A 20,397-nucleotide genomic window follows, 5' to 3' on the forward strand; every position below is an offset into this window, starting at 1 on the left:
CTGTGTTTGAGCAGACAGCCTATCTGTCAAATCATGCTGGCTGTGCAAAACAAACGTTGTAAATGTACCTCAGTTCATTCATGTACAACCAATGTACACATTTAAATCAGATAAATTCTATGAATTATTTTCAGTGTAATTTCATAAGATACTAATTTCAGAATTTATTGGTTGTAGTGATTGATATCATGGCCCCAAACAAGCATCCTGAATCAATCTTATCAATATACTGTATGTCTGAAAATAAATCCTACCCACAGTCTAAACTCCATTGTCAGTCCTGCGCGCTGTGGCTGCGTGCACCTGAAGGTGCACTCCAGGCTGTGCGCATGTCAAGCAGACACCAGCACGCACACCGTTAATGACGCGCACCTGAACTTAATTAAGGAGCTAGATGTGTACCTAATTTAGGACTGCTCTGATGCACGAACAGTGCGAAGTATTACGCTACGTCAGTATGCATTACTGAGCCTTATTACCGGATTCCTGTGCCTGTTCCTCATTCTCATTTTCGCTCTGCCTCTGATATCCAATTTGCACCTCACCCAACCCTTTGCACATTTCACAATTTGGATCTAGCCTGCTGATGTGGACCGTTTGCCTTCGTGTGTATTTGCACTGTAAATAAACATACTTCTGCACTTATATCTGCCTACCTTGTACCTGACGGAATGCTTTGCCTAACAATGGATGTAGCGGAAGTGATCCAGTTGGCCATACCATGCATCTACTGGGTTCCTGTATCTCGGCCCTTCACCTCATATTTCTGGCAGCATTTTGTAATGGGCCTCCTGGCAATGTAGTATGGAATACATCACCCTTGCCTGCAGTGTAATCTGTTCTACAAGGCCTTTGAAGAACCCAAGTCACCAGAACTGATCTGGGTGAGCCTCGTGTTCACTTGGACAGCTGGACGAGTTTGCCGATGGGTGGAGTACCTCATCCAAGTACAGCACCCATGCTGGCAGAGTTCAGACTTTCTTAGCTATACTCCAGCTCCAGTGCCTATGCCAGAGTCAAGGCCAGTGCCAGAACCTGAGCCTATTCCAGAACCTGTGTTAGAGGATGATGGAGTGACCTCTGCCTCAGCTGGCTCTGAAGGTGTCATTGTTCCTCCACCACTTGGCTATGAAGACATCATCGTCCTGCCACCACCTGGCCATGAAGACATCATCCCACCACCAGGTCCTAAGTAGGACCGAAGCAATGTGCTGACAGAGCCCAGTTCCAGTTCCAAGTCAAGTCCAGAGCTCAAGTCCTCTACTGAGCCTGAATACAGCCTGGAGCCCAAGTCAAAGCTTGCTTCCTGTCCTGAGCCCAAGTCTTCCCCAGAGCTCGAGTCCAGTCCAAAGCCCAAGTCAAGTCCAGAGCTTGAGCATACTTCCAGTCCTGAATCCAAGCCAGTTCCAGGACTCAAGCCTGAATCATCTCTTGAGATGGAGCCAGAGTCCCGTCCAGAGCTTGAGCCAGAGTTCAGTCCAGAGCTCAAGTCATCTCCAGAGCTCGAGTCCAGGGCAGGGCCCTTAGTCCAAGCCAGATAGAGACCTCAAGCCTGAGCCATCACCTGAGCTGGAGCCAGAGTCCAGCCCAAAGCTCAAGTCATCTCCAGAGCTCGAATCCAGCCCGGAGCTCGAGTCCACTGTAAGTCCTGGATCTGAGCCAAGTCCAGGGTCTAAGTCAAGTCCTGAGTCTGAGTGTGCTTCCTGCACAGAGCCCAAGTCATTTCCAGAGCCTGTGTCCAATCCAGAGTTTGAGTCATTTCCACAGCTCAAGCCCAAGTCCAGTACAGAGCTCGAGCCTGAGTCCAGTCCAGAACTCAAGTTTGGCGATGACTCGGGTTCTGGACTAGACTCAGGCTCGCTGAGGCAGTAACATTATCCACTATGCTACTCTATCTATCAAGCTCAAGCCCGAGCCATCTCTAGAGCCCGAAACCAGTGCAAGTTAGGAGTCCAAGTTTTGTCCTGAGCCTGAACCTGAGCCCCTACTGGAGCCAAGTAGGATGGATTTTTGCTCCTGGAGGGAGATCTTTGGGGGGGTTCTGTCAGTCCTGTGCACTGTGGCATGTGCACCTGAAGGTGCGCCCTGGGCTGCGCATGCATTGAGCAGACTCCAGCATATGCTGTTAATGACGCGCACCTGAACTTAATTAAGGAGCTAGATGTGCACCTATTTTAAGGACTATTCTGATGCATGATCAGTGCGAAGTGTTATGCTATGTCAGTATGCATTACTGAGCCTTGTTTCCTGTTTCTGATTTCCTGTTTCTGATTTCCTGTGCCTGTTCCTCATTCTCGTTTTCACTCTGCCTCTGATATCCCATTTGTGCCTCACCTGACCCTTTGCATGTTTCATGCTTTGGATTTAGCCTGCCAATTTGGACTGCTTGCCTTTGTGTGTGTTTGCACTGTAAATAAATGTATACTTCCACTTACATCCACCTACCTCATACCTGACATTCACATTGTCAGGAATACATAGTGGCACAGTGATGGCGCTTCTGCACTGTCCTTTTCAGCACCAAAATCATGGATTCAAACCCTTGCTAGGGAGACTGTGTGGAGTTTAATTTTATTTTTCCCAAATTTCTTCTTATGGATCAATAAAGTACATCTATCTATGTACTGTTTGTCAGTGCTATATAAATTTTGCATTATTTCATATCACTTGAGAAGGGGAGTCAGAAATCTACAAATACTGTCATGGATACTGTAGTGTTCCTGAACAGATGATCATTTCTTTTTTTCAGATATATTTTTGCAAAGATTGATTCAGAACACTTGTTTGGGGCCTCAGTGAAACCAGTAAATCCTGAAATTTGTCTCCATTAAGAAATTACACAAAATAATTCATAGAATTTACCTGATTTAAATATGTACATTGGTTCTATGAGGATGAACTGAGTTGCACATTCACAGCATGAGTTGGTAGTCCTGGAATAAAAGCAGTGGTTTTAATAAGGACGCAACTGAGCTGACGCTGCCCGATCCATCTGTCCAACTCCCGCTCCCTTACCCTCACCTGTCCAACTCCCGCTCTTCCTTAAGGGGGAACGGGAGTTGGACAGACGGATTGGGGCAGCGTCAGCAGTGATGCGGATACTAAAGCAGTCTGTTGTGGTAAAGAGAGAGCTGAATCAAAAGGCAAAGCTCTCAATTTCCTGGTCCATCTATGTTCCCACTCTCATCTATGGTCACGAGCTATGGGTAGTGACCGAAAGAATGAGATCACAGATACAAGTGGTAGAAATGAGTTTTCTCTGCAGGGTGGCTGGGCTCTCCCTTAGAGACAGGGTGAGAAGCTTGGTCATTTGGGAGAGTATCAGAGTAGAATCGCTGCTCCGCCACATTGAAAAGAGTCAGTGGAGGTAGTTCGGGCGCCTTGTTAAGGATGCCCCCTGGACGCCTCCCAAGGGAGGTTTTCTGGGCATGCCCCACCGGGAGGAGACCCCGAGGCAGACCCAGGTCATGCTAGAGAGATTACATCTCTCAGCTCCTGGGAACGCCTTGGTATTCCCCCAGAAGACCTGGTGGAGGTGGCTGGGGAGAGGGAAGTCTGGGCTGCTCTGCTTAGGCTGCTACCCCCATGACCCAGATCTGGATAAGCAGTAGAAGATGGATGGATGGATCAACTGAGCTGAGGATCAAACCAGCAATCTTCAAGCACTGAGGCAGCAACATTATCCACTATGCTACTCAGTCATTTAAGGCCCGGTCACACAGCGCTTTACGGCTTTATCACGGCCAAAACCCGTCAAAAAGTGCTCTCCCGTGAAGCAGACGATATTGTTCGTGTTGATGTCGAAGTTAAGACGTGTTACAGTCGATATACAGACGTGACAGGACGCAGGGGAAAATCGGAACGGCGTCGGACGCGGCAAAAAGTTTTGGACTGCTCAAAACTTTAGACCGCGGACAACCACGGCCGGCACACGTGGTAAAGACGTGCAACACAGGTGAAAAACACGTGATAATCAGTGTCCCGGCCGTTATTAAAACTTGGGGAGACGTGGTAAGACGCGAAAGTTTGGCGGTCTATCACGGGCAGAGCACGGTCATCGGACGGGTGTTACGCGTTGGTATCATGGGATATAGCGTGTGTTTAGCGGCTTATCACTGAGAAATGGATTTTTCCGCGTACATAGCACTGTCTAAGCCCGTTAAACGACGTCTCAAACAAGTTCTAAATTCGATTGATCACTGTCTAATCACTTCTGCATCACTTCTGATTTGCGGCATGTAAATACCGTAATTTTCTGAGACCTCGGCACTTGCAGTCTAGATGTCAAGGGGTGAACCCTCAACGCTGTGATGTCCTCATCTTAATGCTCCAGCACCAACAGAACCAACTGATACAGGCTCAACATATCCTACCGCTTTTATATGCGCAGCAAGCCGCTCTTCCAACGACGCTGAGCCGCGGTTACCCGTGATTTGGCAGTGCTATGGCAGTGAAACAGCCGCCGACGGCCATACCCCGTACAAAGCACGGCAAAGCCAAAATTGACCAAAAATTACCACTTACGACCACGTCCACCTGATTTTTGTATCTTTTTGTACGTGATATAGACGCGGAGTGCTGTGTGACCGGGCCTTTACAGAGAGCCATATTATCTATTATTCAACTATTTTATTTATTATTTTACACAGAAAATAATGTGAAGAAACTTCTTTTTCAACATGTATTTTCTTATTCTTTTACAGATTTATTTTTATGGCACTCCTGTGACTATATATATACAACTTGCATATCATTTAGATAATTTGAAATTTTAACAGAAATAAAAAGCTTTTACATCTTGTCATTTTACATTCTCTTTATAGGATGACAAAGATCAACGTCATATCACTGCTTCTTTAGCATTACGGCAGCGCTTCAGTTGTCTGTCTGATCCCACATCCAGTGAGTCTTAATTTTCTGTGGATAATTTTGAATTTTACAATAGATGAAGTATACTGTTTTTTTCACGGAGTTAAAATGATTAAAGTTTGAATATGTTCAAATAAATAGTGCCAGTATAATATTCCACATCATATTTTGGTTATTTGTATATTTTGTCATTCTGCTTTGTTGTTTTGAACATACTTATGAGTTTCTATTGTTTCATATCGCCCATTTCTGTTTAAAGATTTATTTTGTAGTTCCCCAATAATCAAAACCCTGGACCCCCTAAATGGGTGGTCAAATCACCCCCACCCACCCACAATGTTCAACCCAAAGTTATGCCCTTGCTATAGACTTGCTCTCAGCTTGAACTAGTCTGGCCGTTTTCTTATTAGTCTGACCCCGCTCATCAACCAGGCATTTCTGTCCACAGAACTGCCATTCATTGGTGTTTTTTGTTTGTTTATTGAACCTTTATGTGTAAACTCTATAGACTGTTGTATGTGAAAACCTCAGGAGATCAAACCAGTCCATCTGGCACCAACATCCATACCACAGTGAAAATCAAAGAGATCACAAATTTTATTATTCTGATGTTTGAAGTGAACATTAACTGAAGCGCTTGATTTGTATCTGCATGATTTTATGCATTGTGCTGCTGTCAAGGCATTGGCTGATTAAATAACTGCATAAAACAGCAGGTGGATGGGTGTGCCTAATAAAGTGGCTGGTGAGTATGTTATTTGCAAGAAGGAGGCATACACTGAGATGTCTGCCATGGTGGGTGTCATCTTCATTTCTGTTTATGTACATTTTTCATTGAATTATTTGTTTTTCATACAAACATTCAACTTTTGTCGCAATCATCTTCAAATACAGATCACAATACTTCAGTTATTCATAATGACATGTCTAATCTTGCTGGTATACCTGATTTGATAACTAAACTTTTTCTTCTCTGTTTTCTTTTTTTAAATTCTGTTCATTTTATTTTAACTTTATTGATATGACAGAAAAGACCACAAGAGGAAACACTGCTCTGAAAACCGCATTACAGACTTCTGGCTATTCCAACAAACCTGCTTTTATGACACACCAATACCATGCTTGGGTAACCAACTCAGCTGCTAATGCCAGTGGCCAAGCCAAGACAAGATTTGTCTCTCTCTCTAGCTCATCCTCCAACACTCCATCTGCCTCACCACTGAGGTCTGTGTTGTCAAAAAAATCTGACTCCCCCATCAGATCAGTCATTAGAGGCTCATTTACACCTATCAAGTCCGTCAATGATGTTGCATTACCAGTAAACTCCTACAGAGCTGTCTCCTCATCACAAAAGATAGTGGCACAACAAGCCCAGTACCCAGTTCAGGCATCTCTGACCCTCTTGTCATCTCCAGTAAAAAATGCCCCTGACTCTGTTAAAGACTTGCCATCCCTTTCAGGCAGAGCCTCTCCACTCCCAGCTGATGGCTCACTGCTAGAGAAGTCCTTTATCACTATGACTCCACCTCCTTCACCTAAGTCTTCTCTGAACATGCATTACTCAAATTTTTCATATAACTCCGTTGACAGTTCAAATGCTCCAACAGCTTCCCCCATTAAAACATTCTCAGGGCTCTCCACAATCAAAACAACTAGTAATACATCCAGCTCTCATAGTTCTCCAACTAAATATTACTCCTCATCACCCATCTTTCTCCTGTCTGACAGCCTACAAGAAAGGATACAGGCTACAACAATTGCTGCCACAACCAGTGTTAATGCTCCATTTGATGAAGTAGAGAGGACACTAAACTCTTGCTCTGCGGGCTATGAAACACTTAAGGCTGTGTTATCTTCTCCACCTTCCTCCTATCAGTCTATTCAGTCTTCAGGTTCTGTCTATAACTCTCTTAGATCCCCCCCCAACTCCACCACTTCTGTCACCTATAGCACAGTTGCAATGCCTGTTTATTCAGTTATGAAAGTTTTGCCAGAACAGCAGTTTAAAAAGCTTCCTGACATCTCCAAATCAACAGCAGCACTCTTGTCCCACAGAAAAGCTATGGCACCAGAGGCTAAAGCCCAAAGGCAGTCTACCTCTTCCAGAATTCTGTCCTCTGATAAAATTTTGCCATTAATGTCCCCTGCCACCTCCTCATCCCCTCTCTCAAACAACCAGGAGATGCTGAAGGATGTGCATGCAATGAAGGAGGATTTAATCAGAATGTCAGCTATTTTGCAAACTGACTCCAAAGGCTTCCAGTCTGACTCATGTAAGGAACGTAAAACAGAAGATGAGGAACCATACACTATTATGGAGAAAGTCAAACAAGACTTATTTAAAGTTAGTGAGATACTAACCAATGATATTCTGAAGGAAGATAAAACGTACAAGAAAGGCAACAAGGCTGAAGCTTTAGAGGATGCTATTAATAACCAACAAAATGGATGGAGGTACCCCCCTCGATATGAGACAGTAGCACCTCAGGTCAAAACAAGAGTTATGACTGACAGAGATTTTAACTTGGCAAAAGTGGTTGACTATCTAACCAATGACATTGGCACACATTCCTTATCCAAAATTGTAACAGCAACACAGACAAATGAAGAAACCAAGAGTGAGAAAAAGGAAAAACATAAACATGTCTTAATACCTGCTATGGCATTTCAAGAGTGCAAGGCCAAAATGCCCCCATTGATAATGTGCTCTTCACCATCAGAGAAAGAACTATCTAAGTTAGCAGATGCATTACTTGGTACAGAAGCCATTCTAGGCTCAGATGATGTCTCATATGATCAAGATAAAAGTCCCCTGTCAGACAGTGGGTTTGAGACTCGGAGTGAGAGGACACCCTCAGCTCCACAGAGTGCTGACATCATAGGACCCACAGCTCCCTTCCAGGAAATCTCACCAGTCATTACTGAAACACGGACTGAAACTGTACATGTCATACGGAGTTACAAACCTCCAGAGGACACCAATGAACTTATAGCGGATGAGGTTAAAATGGCAAGTTCTCCAGCCCAATGCACTGACACAGATTTCAGCTTACCTCGTGACTACAATAAAGATAGAGTAAAAGCTTGCCAAGCCAGATATAGTCCAGAGGAAGATATCATGTGTAAAGGCATGCAACTTAAAGAAGAGACTCACATAACAACCACTACCCAAATGTTATATCACAGACAGACAAATAAGGAGAGGTTTGAAGAGACCATTATAAAATCCTTACAGTCTGGCCAAGATCCTTCCAGAGAGTTAACTGGACTGCTTGAACATCAGGGAAGGAATGAGGGATGGAAAGACCCACAAAGCGCTCTGAACAAAGATTCAGTACCCAAAGTGGAACACATTATTGAGGTTCACATTGAAAAAGGAAATAAAACTGAACCTATAGAGGTCATCATAATGGAAACCAAAAATCACCCTGAGAAGGAAATGTACATTTATCAACCTAGCAGCAGGAAGAATGCATTTCAAAACAGACAGGAAGTGGAAAAAGTAATCCTCCCTTCCTTACAGGAGGACAGTATCAAGGCCACCACTGTCCAGTTAATGACCAGAGACTTGTGCAAAACTCTAAAATTACAAAGACCACACTCAAAAAATTCATCAATTATTAGAAAAGAGTCAAATAAAATTACAGATAAAATGCTACTCACTGAGAAATTCAATTCTTATTCTGACTTGGAGGAATATTTGACTGAAAGGTCTCATTCTTATGAAGGGAGAACACATGATGACTCAATGAGATATGTCATGTTTAAACCAGAGACACCAGGTAGTGTCTTAGATGGCAATGAATCCTGTGATAATCTAGCCCCACTGCATGTTTCAGATCCTGCTAGTCCAAAGAAGTCCATTTGGACAAGTGTATCTGAGAACATGCAGGGAGGAAGTACAGAGAAATTTATATTTGAGGACAGGATAGATAAAACTGTCAAAGAAGCAGAGAAAAAGCTTAGTGAGGTCTCATTATTCTTCCAGGATAAAACAGAGAAACTGAAGGATGAGCTTCAGACCCCTGAGAAGAAAAATCATAGGCCAAACATTCAAGAAACTCAGTCTGGACCCTGTTCTACCTGCAGCAGTCCAGTAAGAACAGTATTGAAGAATGGTGCTGGTGCAGAACAGTGGAGCAGAGAAAGGTTCAGAGACAATTATGGTCCTTGTGATTGGAAGTGTGCCAGCCTTCCAAGTAGCCCAGAGGGATGTGTTTTGCTTCAATATAATGATGATAATGGAAAACAAGGGGACTACTCCTTGGCAAGTAGTGCAAGTAAATCATCCAAATGTTTTCAGCCATCAACATCCAAGATTAGCTTAGTTAGAAGGAAATATGGAGCGGCGGGTAAAAAACAAGAGAAGATGCCTCAATGTGGTCAAACTTCTGGAGCACTAGTAAATAAGCTGCAGGAAAATAAATTATCCATCTATCAGGTAATTACTGGAGGGAATCTCACAAATCCAACAGATCCAGGTGAACAGTGCCCAAAGGAGGTTCTTGATAGTGAGGCGAGGCAAAATTATAATATCAGAAAAGTCCAGTTATTTAATTTGCTTGACAACACCACTCCCAAACACCGCAAAAGTTTATCCACCAAAGATGAGGTTGGCACAACTTGGAGAAGTCATGGCAGTGGACACCAAAACTCTGAGAAGTCAAAAATGTCCCATACTCTTGAAGAAAACACTTTGGTTGACACTGAAGGAAGTGAAAAGTTAACCAAAGAAGAAACAACCAAAAAGATAATGTATACTGAGCTACAGGTTCAGGAAGATCCCACCAGTACTGAAAAATACAGTAGTTGTCTTAAAAAAAAATTAGAATTACACATTCCTGTTAGGGCTTCATCCAGTTTTATAGACCATCACGAAAGTACATTAAAGCTAGAGTCCTCTATTAAACTGGAGGGCTCAGGGTCACACATACCACCATTAGCTCAAAGCAAGCATTGTAGTTGTGATGCAAATAATTCATTCAGTGATGTGTTGTCACTAGAAAGTATTAATGTAGTCTGCATTGGTGTTGACCATGAACAGTTTGGTTATACAGAGAGTGTGACTCCAAGTGTCACAACAGATATCAAACCTTTATCAGTTTATGTCAGCATTCCAGTGGGCAAGCAGTATGAGAAAGAGACAGCTACTGGAAACCCTACAACCTGCAAAAAAGTAGAGAGCCAAACAACACATGAGGCAAAGGAAGTGTTTTGTACTGTTAAACAGAGAAAGCAGCCTTCACCTCAAGGGAACCCAGAGGATGATGCACTACAGCATATAATCTTTATGGACAGTTCGAGAAGAGGTCCCAGCACTCCTGAGACACCCAGATTTGAAGAGGTTAGTTATGACTTAAATTCCAGAGCACCACACTCTGTAATTGGTTCTATGGCATGTGTTCCTTGCCCAATTCCAGAGGAGTCAGAGGAAAATGAGCAACCCAAGGCCTTTATTTTCAGGAACGTCCCAGCAGAGAAAGCCAAAGCTGTTACTTCACCAGAATTCTCTGAAAGGAACCATGAGTCACTTGGAAAAAGAAAAAAAGGCAAACGGGTCGTGTACTTTGAATTTCCACCACTTTTACCCCAAGACACTCAACAGTCTGACCAGATGGAATTGAAGAAGGGCTCACCACCTTCTGAGGCAGACACAGAGATGATGGAGGTGAATCTTCAAGAGGAGCATGACCGACACCTTTTTGCAGAGCCTGTGATTCAAATCCACCCACCATCTCTTCTCCCACCTGGGGCTGATGACAATGATTCCAGTGATGATCAGTCTGTCATTAAGCCCATTCCTCTCAAGAAGTACAACTTCACAATTACTCAGAATGATAAAAAATGCATCAAATCTAGGAGTCCAGACAGAAATGGCTCCCATCACAAAGATTCACAAAGTATAAATGGTGTCATTAAGGGAGATGTGGAGGATGAGCAAAATAGCAATGATCAGTCTGTTACTGATTGTTCTATAGCAACAACTGCTGAGTATTCCCATGATACTGATGCCACAGAGATAGACTCTCTGGATGGGTATGACCTGCAGGATGAGGATGATGGGTTGAGTGATACCAAAATGTCAAGCCTTTCAAATGATGGAAAAACAGGTAACCACTCCTTCAGCCAGATCAAACTGGAGGTTAGGAAAGAGGGTACCCCAAATGAGGATGCTGGAGAAAAGACGAAATCTTTTAGCAAATTGTACCAAAAAACAGAAAGTGGTACAGATCAGTGCAAGGTCTACTCTTTGGAGGGAAGACACCCTGATAGACAGGAGTTTGCAGACAGCCATTTCAACTACAAGCTTGAGGAGGAATTACCTTCTACTGTTGCCACAAAAGGCTTGAATTTTGATCCATGGTCAAACAAAGGAGAAGAGGACGAAGTGTTTGAGCCCAGAAGCAAAGATGAAGATCCAAAACCTTTTGATTTATTGATGGAGGACAAATCACAAGCTACAACACCAGACATCACTCCAGCTCGAACACCAACCGATGACAGCACCCCAACTAGCGAGCCTAACCCCTTTCCCTTCCATGAGGGAAAGATGTTTGAGATGACCCGTGGTGGTGCTATTGATATGAGCAAGTGGGACTTTGTTGAAGAGAGGCTTCAGTTTTTTCAGATTGGTGAGTATACTGCAATTAAGAAGTCAGGGGACAAGGGAAAAGGGGGCAAGAGTGTGGTGGTAAGTGTCTCCCAATCAAAGGCTGAGGGAAGATCTGTAGAAGGGGTGGTAGAGGCTATCACAAACATTACACCATCTAGAAACTATGCAAATCAGGCCTTCAGTGGCTGCCTGGATGTACCTTCATGCACTGATATTGTAGGTGAAACCACCTCTTGCGCTGTTACAGCCTCCAAGGTCATCCCAATAAAGATGGGAAATGCAGCTTCCATTACCATAAAGAAAGGCTCTGCTGAATGGACTGATTTTATGGCAGATTCCTCAGAAAGGCAAATACTGGATTATGATAGTTTGGAAACCCATGTAAACTACAGTCAGTTTGGTAGCACATACAGTACTCTGATTCTCCATCAGACAGAAAAGACTGCCCTTCAGAGATCTCCAATAACAACAATAACCTTGAAGTTTCCAGTGTCCAGGCCTACCACCCATGGTGGTCGGGTAATGTTTAAGCTTCAGTCATTTGCTGAACCCACCCTGCAGAACACCAGTTGGATAGAAGTAAAATTATGTAGGACTTCCTTGGAAATAGTAGAGGACAAATCCAATACTCAGATGTTTCAGAGGAAGGCAGACTCTCAAAAAGAGTTAGGCATAAAATGTCAGCTCAAGTCTAGGCTTCCAGTCAAGACTGGAGGCTTTACTTTTATCACACATAATTCAGGCAAGCAGATATCTCAGCAGATTGTTTAACCTGAGACCAGAAAATTTGATTCTATTAGTACTGTATAGAGCCCAGATCAAGAATACCACTCAAAGATATCAAAAGTAGTAGTGCAGTCAGCTCTACTGCAGGGCATAAGTTAAGTAAGCTTGGGGAGGCAGAAATGGCAGTTAGAAAAGTAATTTCAATCCAGCTGACAAGTGACAACTTGTCCAGTCAAATCAGTGACAAGTCATTAGGGGCTATAAACAATTGTTCAGGTGAAGCAGACAGAAGGTTCCTTCAGAGCATTAGTGGGGAAGCAGCAAAAGTCGCAGATTGTCTTTCAGACTGGGAGAAACAGATGCAGGCAGAGCAGTCAGAGGAGGACAGCAACACATCACGAAGTCCCTCCCTATCGGATTCCTCCAAGTCCCAGATCTCTGTTTCTGATGGGTCCTCTCAAGGGGTCACACCCATCAAGTCAAAGGTCATGGGCAGTGAGAGAAGGAGAACTAGAAGGACAGGAGGCGGGAAGGAGGGCAACAGGGGCACAAAGGTTTGCAGGTTGCTCCCCACCACAGAGATCAAGCCTAGTTTGTAAAACTTTATTAAAAACTTCACTTGATCTTAACTGCATGAGCCATTCTGATTGACTGATACACCTGATGTGTGAATAGTAACTGTTATTCTTCTCATCCTCTAATTTCTGTACTGTTTGAATGGATTGTACTTCTCAGCTCCCCTTTTTTCTCTCTCTCAAAAGTTGGTATAGCATGTTGGGGGGACACTCACCAGTCTGTCTGTGCAAAGATTGCTATCAGATTATATGTATTTGTTTTAGTTTATAGTATGTTAATGACGTCACAATGATTTTTGCATAGAATCTGTAATGTATATACACTGAAATTGTAATAGTCTTGCACATTTAGACCCACAGGATAAATATATTTTGTGTGCAGTTTGTTTTCTTGCCATGCTCAGTATAGTTAACATTTTCAGCTTCAGTATTATGTTCCTATACCACTTGTACCAATCTGGAATAATAGATTTCTGATCATAATTAAAGGAACATTACAGCATCTAAACATGTGATATGTAAATGTGTCCTAACATATAAGTGTGCATACATTGTACACTTGTTATGACAGTAATGAAGCACAAAGAAAAGTATTTTCTAATTATCCACAAAGATATTTTAGTGGCTAGTCCTCACAAGACTACAAATGCTATACAGCATTTGTGGCCCAGCTATAGCTAAGTCCAGCTATATTGATTGCCACTTTGCTGTCACCATGTTGTGGTGAGAAATTCCTAATGTTTGTATAATGTACTTGCATGTTTAAGCTATGTAACCTGTAAGAAGGAAGAGAACAATAGCCTCTACAATATGCTACTATGAGAAATACTAGTTTGACATAAGTCTATATTTATGCCAGAATTCCATTTTAATTCCATATCTCAAAAAGCAACATTTGTCCAGAAAAGCTTATTCTTGTTTTCATCATCAAATTTGCGATGTTTTCTGTTTCCCAGGTCCACAGAGTCCATGTGAAAGAACAGACCTTCGCATGGCTATTGTGGCTGATCATCTGGGACTTAGCTGGACTGGTGCGACTTCATGGAAGTTTTATTTTGTATCATCCTCAAACATATAACTTACTTTACAGAACTGTGGAAATGTGTAAACAATTATGGTGATTTAATATAAATAGGTATTTTATTATGCTTTGTTGTATATAGGTGTTACTAATTTCAATTACTTTTAAATAGTCATTGAATTACACCTGATTCCAGTGACAGGGGTAGACTTGTCTATCTAAGGAGGTGTGAGGCACTCCAACTGTTAGCCTCATGGGTCACCTGTGAGCAGGGTGTAGCACCCATCTAGCTCCCCAATCAGGGTCACATGAAGCCATGGACTGCAGGTGGTGGATAGTACCCTCAGCAGATTACACATATTGCAATTCATGGTTAGAGTACAGCTAGACAGATGAATCCTCAGTGGATCAATGGCTAGGATCACTGATTTGTAAAGACACTGCAACTGAAGGAGGCAACGGGAAACCACTTCAGTAAATTCCCTTGAAAGACATTGTGAATCAAAGTCCTAAAGTGATGAAGGATAACAACATGAAGGGTATCTTTAGCTTGACTGGAGATAGCTTGTTCAGCAGTGGAAGGATCAAGGCTTCCAAGGTCATCATCTGGCAAAACCCTTGTAAATTAAAAATAGGAATGTAGAATGTAAGAACAATGCTAATGAAAGGAAAATTAGAAAATATAAAAAGAGAAATGGAAATAAATAATCTGAACATACTTGGTCTAAGTGAAATACGATGGAGAGATGCTGGTGACTGTATGAGTGATGGTGTGCAAGTCATTTACTCTGGAGGTAAAGGAGGACAGAGAGGTATGGCTGTTCTATTGGATCAGAAAATGGCACAGAGAGTAGAGGTCTGCGCGGGTCGGATTTTTCAGTCCCGCTCCCGCCCACGCCCGCAAAGAATTATGATTTTTCAGTCCTGCTCCTGCCCGCGCCTGCAAAGAATTATGATTTTCAGTCCCGCTCCCGCCCGCGCCTGCCATATTTTGTCCCGCTCTTGCCCGCAAATCCCGCATGATGCAGACGTTCGCATTATTTCTCAGGAAAGTTCTTGTCTTGACACAGCGTGATGGTGCCCCACCCCCTACTTTGAGTGGATTTGAGCATAAATATCTACAGCTCACGTTCACGTTTGTTATTATTTACCTTGTTTCTGAATTCGGAATGTTGAAATGGCAGCATGTAGACCTAATAATAATAATTATTTAAGTAGGCTAATCATTTAAGTATGCGCTCTCCCGTGGTGCATGTCCTATGAATAATTAGTGTGAAAGGAGAGATGGATCGCACTCTTGAACTTTATTCTTTTAGTTACATTTCTTTTCAGTTGTTTTTAGCAGCAGAAGGAGACAAACGTTTCGGCTGTTGCCTTCTTCAGTGTCTCTAATAATAATAATAAAATAATAATAATAAACAATAAAAAAAGACAGGCAAGCATGTAATTCCAAGTGGAAATTTGGTATATTTATTGTTCAGCCATACAAAACATTAGGCTAACCCAGTTTACATTTGTAAAGCATTTCTAACTAAAATGTCCAATTTCAGGACTCTTGACTTTTTAACGGTAAATGTACCTCTTTTTAAAGCAGCACTTACTTTTGAAGCACTGTGAGCTTCAGTAAAGGAGCTCTGCTCTTCTGCCATGATCGGAGATCTCAAACACAGAAGAGGAAAGGAATCGGAAACGTACGAGAGTTATTTATCCTCTCCTGGATCAGAATCAGAATTCTGATGACCAGCTCATCTAAAGTGTCATTGAGGCATCATGTTAGTGTGGGTCACTGGAGGCTGGGTGTGAACGGCGAGTCATTAGAGTGATCAAAGGATTGCCCGTTAGGGTGATCAGTGGCAAATTTAAGATGCCATTCCTCACTCAATCTGGCAATCTGACTCTCTCTGCAAATTTAGGCATCTTAAAATGTTTTTATTAATGCCAAATAAAATATCCAGCACAAATTATATATGATGGACATAAATTAATAATTTATAAATTTTATTTTAAACACGTTTTTAGTTAGCGGGACTGCAGCTTATCATCGCTCCCGCCCACGCCCGCATATGTGCTCTCCCGCCCGCGCCCGCAATGAGCTTTCAAAATTTGTCCTGCGCCGCACTGATTTGCGGCGGGTCCCGCCAGTCCCGCGGGACTCCAGCGGGAGTGCAGGGCTCTAACAGAGAGTAACTAAAATGGTGCAATTCAATGACGGAGTGATAAAGGTAAAGGTCCAAGCTGAGCTGGTAAATTTGATAATAATCCAAGTTTACATGCCAAGATCTGATTATGATGAACATGTGCATGAAGCCTATGAACAGCTGGAAGAATTGAATGATGAAGAAATAGGTAAAGATAATGTAGTACTGATGGGAGACTGGGATGCAGTGGTAGGGGAAGAACCACATAAAAAAACACAACTGGAAAATATGTATTTGGGAAGAGAAATTAGAGAAGTGAAAAACTAGTCAACTTTGCAGAAAGAAAAAAAACTGGTGATCATTAATGCATGTTTTCAGCACCCAATGAGAAGGAGATACACATGGAAGAATCCAGGAAATAGTAGATGATGCCAACTTGACTACCTTCTGTTAAGACAAAGGTGTAAAAACAATATAAAGAATGCAAGCAGCTACCCAGGAGAGGATTGTGACTCAGATCTCAATTTAGTGGCAATGACCATGAGTGTCAAACTAAAGAGAGTAAATAAGTAGAAAAGAAAGAGATGGAGTATAGAAAGTTAGAAGAAGCATCAGAGGAATATTAGAGGAAGGTCAAAGAAAGACTAGAAGTAGGTTTGAGCAAAAGTGGAAATGTTGATGATCTTTGGGGGAAGCTGAAAGAAATAAAGTGCAATAGAAACCATCCATTATCTGTAGCCACTTATCCTATCCCAGCTGACTATGGGCGAGAGGCAGGGTACACCCTGGACAAGTCACCAGGTCATCACAGGGCTGACATATCGAATAGAACACATTACTGTAATACAACAATGAAGGAAAAATTCTAACAGATCCAGGTGAAGTGAAAGAAAGGTGGAAAGAATATACTGAAGAACTCTATGCCTAATGAAGCAGATTTTAACCTAGAACTAGAAGAAACTGTAGATAGAGACCAGAAAGGGCCAGACATACTCCTCAGTGAGATTAAAGAAGCATTGGAAGCCATGAAAAACAGAAAAAACTGAAGGTATAGATGAAATTCCAGGAGAGCTGTTAAAGAAGTTGGGAGACAAGGGAATAAAAGAACTGCTCAGTCTCTGTAATGAAATGTACAATCAGGGTGAATGGCCAAAGTACTTCACAGAACTGTTGATGGTGACAATACCATAGGTGAGTAATACCCTAGAATGCAAAGATAATAAAATGATCGCATTAATTGTACATGCATCTAAGATCATCAGAAATTGAAGAGAATGGTAGAAACAAAAACAATGAGTTACACTGGGATGACACAGTTTGAGTTCAAGAAAGGATACGGGACTAGAGAAGCAATAGGTATTATGAGAACAGTATGTTCTGAGTAATGAAAGATCATTAGAACATCAAATCAAATCAAGTTTATTTGTACAGCGCTTTTAACAATAAACATTGTCGCAAAGCAGCTTAACAGAATTTGAATGACTTAAAACATGAGCTAATTTTATCCCTAATCTATCCCCAATGAGCAAGCCTGTGGCGACGGTGGCAAGGAAAAACTCCCTCAGACGACATGAGGAAGAAACCTCGAGAGGAACCAGACTCAAAAGGGAACCCATCCTCATTTGGGCAACAACAGACAGCCTGACTATAATATTAACAGTTTTAACAGGTATAACCCTCAACTGTCCTCATGGGGCCGTCCTTCACAGGAGTGGGGCGATAAAACTCCGACCAGACACAGGGCACCAGGATGGATCAAGCAGGTCCGAGGGGCAGAAGAGGCCAGCATCTCAATCCCAGGATCAACATGTAACTCAGAGGGACAGATGGGGGGGGGGGAAGAGAGAAAGAAAACACGTTGTTAGGTATGCCCTAAAAATGACAAGTATTAAATCTGTGTGGTAGGCTCGCAGAGACGAGAGTCTTTACATCAGGCATAACACACAATGGCATGTTAATATGGTAAAAAATATATCATGACCTGCTCTGGCTGGATGCTTGATTGGGTGATGGGAGCACACTCCTCAGCAATGATGAGATGCAGATGGGACCCTTAGGCCTGGCCAAGACAATTCAGTTACATTTCACCGGGTCTGGGACATGCGACAGAATGTCTGACGGCCGATTCCCTGCAGGCTACGATAGCCAGTGACATGACAATGACATCTATGTATGTTGATTTCAAAAAGGCTTTTGACAGAGTGAATTGGATCAAAATGATGGAAGTACAAAAAGAACTTGGGATTGACTGGAAGGATAGATGAATGAAACTGTCCCTTGACCAGAGTGCAAGAGTAAGAGTGGGAGGAGAGCTATCACAACCATGCAGTGTAAGCAGAGGAGTGAGACACGGCTGCTTGTTGTCACTAGTATTATTTTCAAATCTATGCTGAAAAAATGATGAATGAGGTGCTTGAAAATGAATTAGATGAAATTAAGGTAGGTGGCAGAGTACTAACAGATGTGAGATTTGTTGATGACCAGGCAATGGTAGCAACATCAGAAGAGGGGTTACAAAGAATCATGTGGCCAACTTAATGATGTGCCCAACAGATGGGGCATGAAGATTAACATCAAGAAAACAAAAGTAATGAAGGTGTTGAGACACAGTGGTGGCACACTGAACAGAGAGAGCGGGAAAGTAGAACAAGTAAATAAGTTCAGATACTTAGGATCACTAATCACAGATGATGGAAAATGTGCAATAGAATTAAGAGCAAGAATTGCCATGGCAAAGAATGCATTTACAAAGAGAAAGGAACTACTAACTAAAGGTCTGAGTATTAAGTTAAAGAAAAGAATTAAAACGCAGACCTGCAATGACCTGGTGACTTGTCCATAGTCAGCTGGGATAGGCTCCGGCTTGCCTGCGACCCTGTAGAACAGGATACATGGCTACAGATAATGGATGGATGGATGTTAAAACGCTAGTGTGGAGTGTATTACTGGATGGGGCAGAGACTTGGACCTTGAGGAAATCAGATATAAAAAGGCTGGAGGCTTTTGAAATGTGGGTTTGGAGATGGATGGGGAAAATCAGCTGGACAGAAAGGAAAACCAATGAGAAGGTTCTACATATGGTAGATGAAAATAGAACTATGATGAATGTGATAATATGTAGAAAGAAAAATTGGGTGGGACATATCCTAAGAGCAAATGGACTACTAAAAGAAGTGATTGAAGGTAGAATGACAGGCAAAAGACCCCAAGGATGGAAAAGACTTTGAATGCAGGATGTGATCAAGGAAAGCAGCTATAGTGAAATGAAAAGGAAAGCAGAAGATACTGTAGAAAAGGATGGAGATAATGGATGCCATGGACCTGCCATTAGGCAGAACACTAAAGAAGAAGACAGCAGCAAATACAGTGTCTTGCAAAAGTATTCATCCCCCTTGGTGTTTGTCCTGTTTTGATGCTGGAGTTAAAATGGATTTTTGGGGGGTTAGCACCATTGAATTTACACAACATGCCTACCACTTTAAAGGTGCAAATTGTTGTTTTATTGCAACACAAAAATGAAAATTAAAATGAAAAAACAGAAATCTGGAGTGGTATTCACCCCCTTTCATATGAAACCCCTAAATAAGCGCTGGTCCAACCAATTCACTTCATAAGTCACATAATTAATTGATTAAGATCCACCTGTGAGCAATCAAAGTGTCACATGATCTGTCACATGATGTCTGAATAAATCAACCTCTTCTGGAAGGCCCCTGAACACTACTAATCAAGTGTTCACTACTAATCACTACTAATTAGTAGTACAACACTACTAATCAAGAAACATGAAACAGCTATAGTGGATAATGAGTACATCCAAGGAGCACTTCAAACAGGTCAGAGACAAAGTTGTGGAGAAGTATAGATCAGGGTTGGGTTATAAAAAATATTCTAAACTCTGAATATCTCACAGAGCACCATTAAATACATTATAGCAAAATGGAAAGAATATGGCACCATTACAAGTGTAACAAGAGAAGGCCGACCACCAAAAATCCCAGACTGGACAAGGAGGGCATTAATCAAAGATGCAACAGAAACACCAAAGATAATACTGAAGGAGCTGCAAAGATCCACAGCAGAGATGGGATTTTCTCTCCATAGGACCACTTTAAGCTGTACACTCCACAGAGTGGGGCTTTATGGAAGAGTGGCCAGAAAAAAAGTTTTTGCTTAAACACGTTTGGAGTTTGCCCAACAGCATGTTTGCCCCAAGCACATGGAAGAAGATTCTCCGGTCAAATGAGACACAGCTTGATCTTTTTGACCATCATGGGAAATGCCATATGTGGTACAAACCCTAAGCACACCATTCCTACAGTGGTGGTGGCAGCATCATGCTGTGGGGATATTTTCCATCTGCAGGGACTGGAAAGCTGGTCAGGACTGAAGGAAAGATGGATTGCACTAAATACAGGGCAATTCTGGAGGAAAACCTGTTCGAGTTTGCCAGAG

General features: G+C 42.3%; 1 protein-coding gene across 1 annotated transcript in view; it reads left to right on the forward strand.

Moving 5' to 3' along the window:
* Positions 1 to 20,397, forward strand: part of LOC132893630 (ankyrin-3-like) — a 336,414-nt gene that overhangs the window by 312,089 nt on the left and 3,928 nt on the right. Inside the window, exons 14-18 of the mRNA XM_060932777.1 lie at positions 3,522 to 3,529; positions 4,834 to 4,902; positions 5,898 to 9,380; positions 9,873 to 11,501; positions 13,740 to 13,814. Coding sequence (XP_060788760.1) covers positions 3,522 to 3,529; positions 4,834 to 4,902; positions 5,898 to 9,380; positions 9,873 to 11,501; positions 13,740 to 13,814 — 5,264 coding nt within the window. The remainder of the gene's footprint in view (positions 1 to 3,521; positions 3,530 to 4,833; positions 4,903 to 5,897; positions 9,381 to 9,872; positions 11,502 to 13,739; positions 13,815 to 20,397) is intronic.

The sequence above is a fragment of the Neoarius graeffei genome, chromosome 11 (genome assembly GCF_027579695.1).
Source record: "Neoarius graeffei isolate fNeoGra1 chromosome 11, fNeoGra1.pri, whole genome shotgun sequence".
NCBI classification, from domain to species: Eukaryota; Metazoa; Chordata; class Actinopteri; order Siluriformes; family Ariidae; genus Neoarius; species Neoarius graeffei.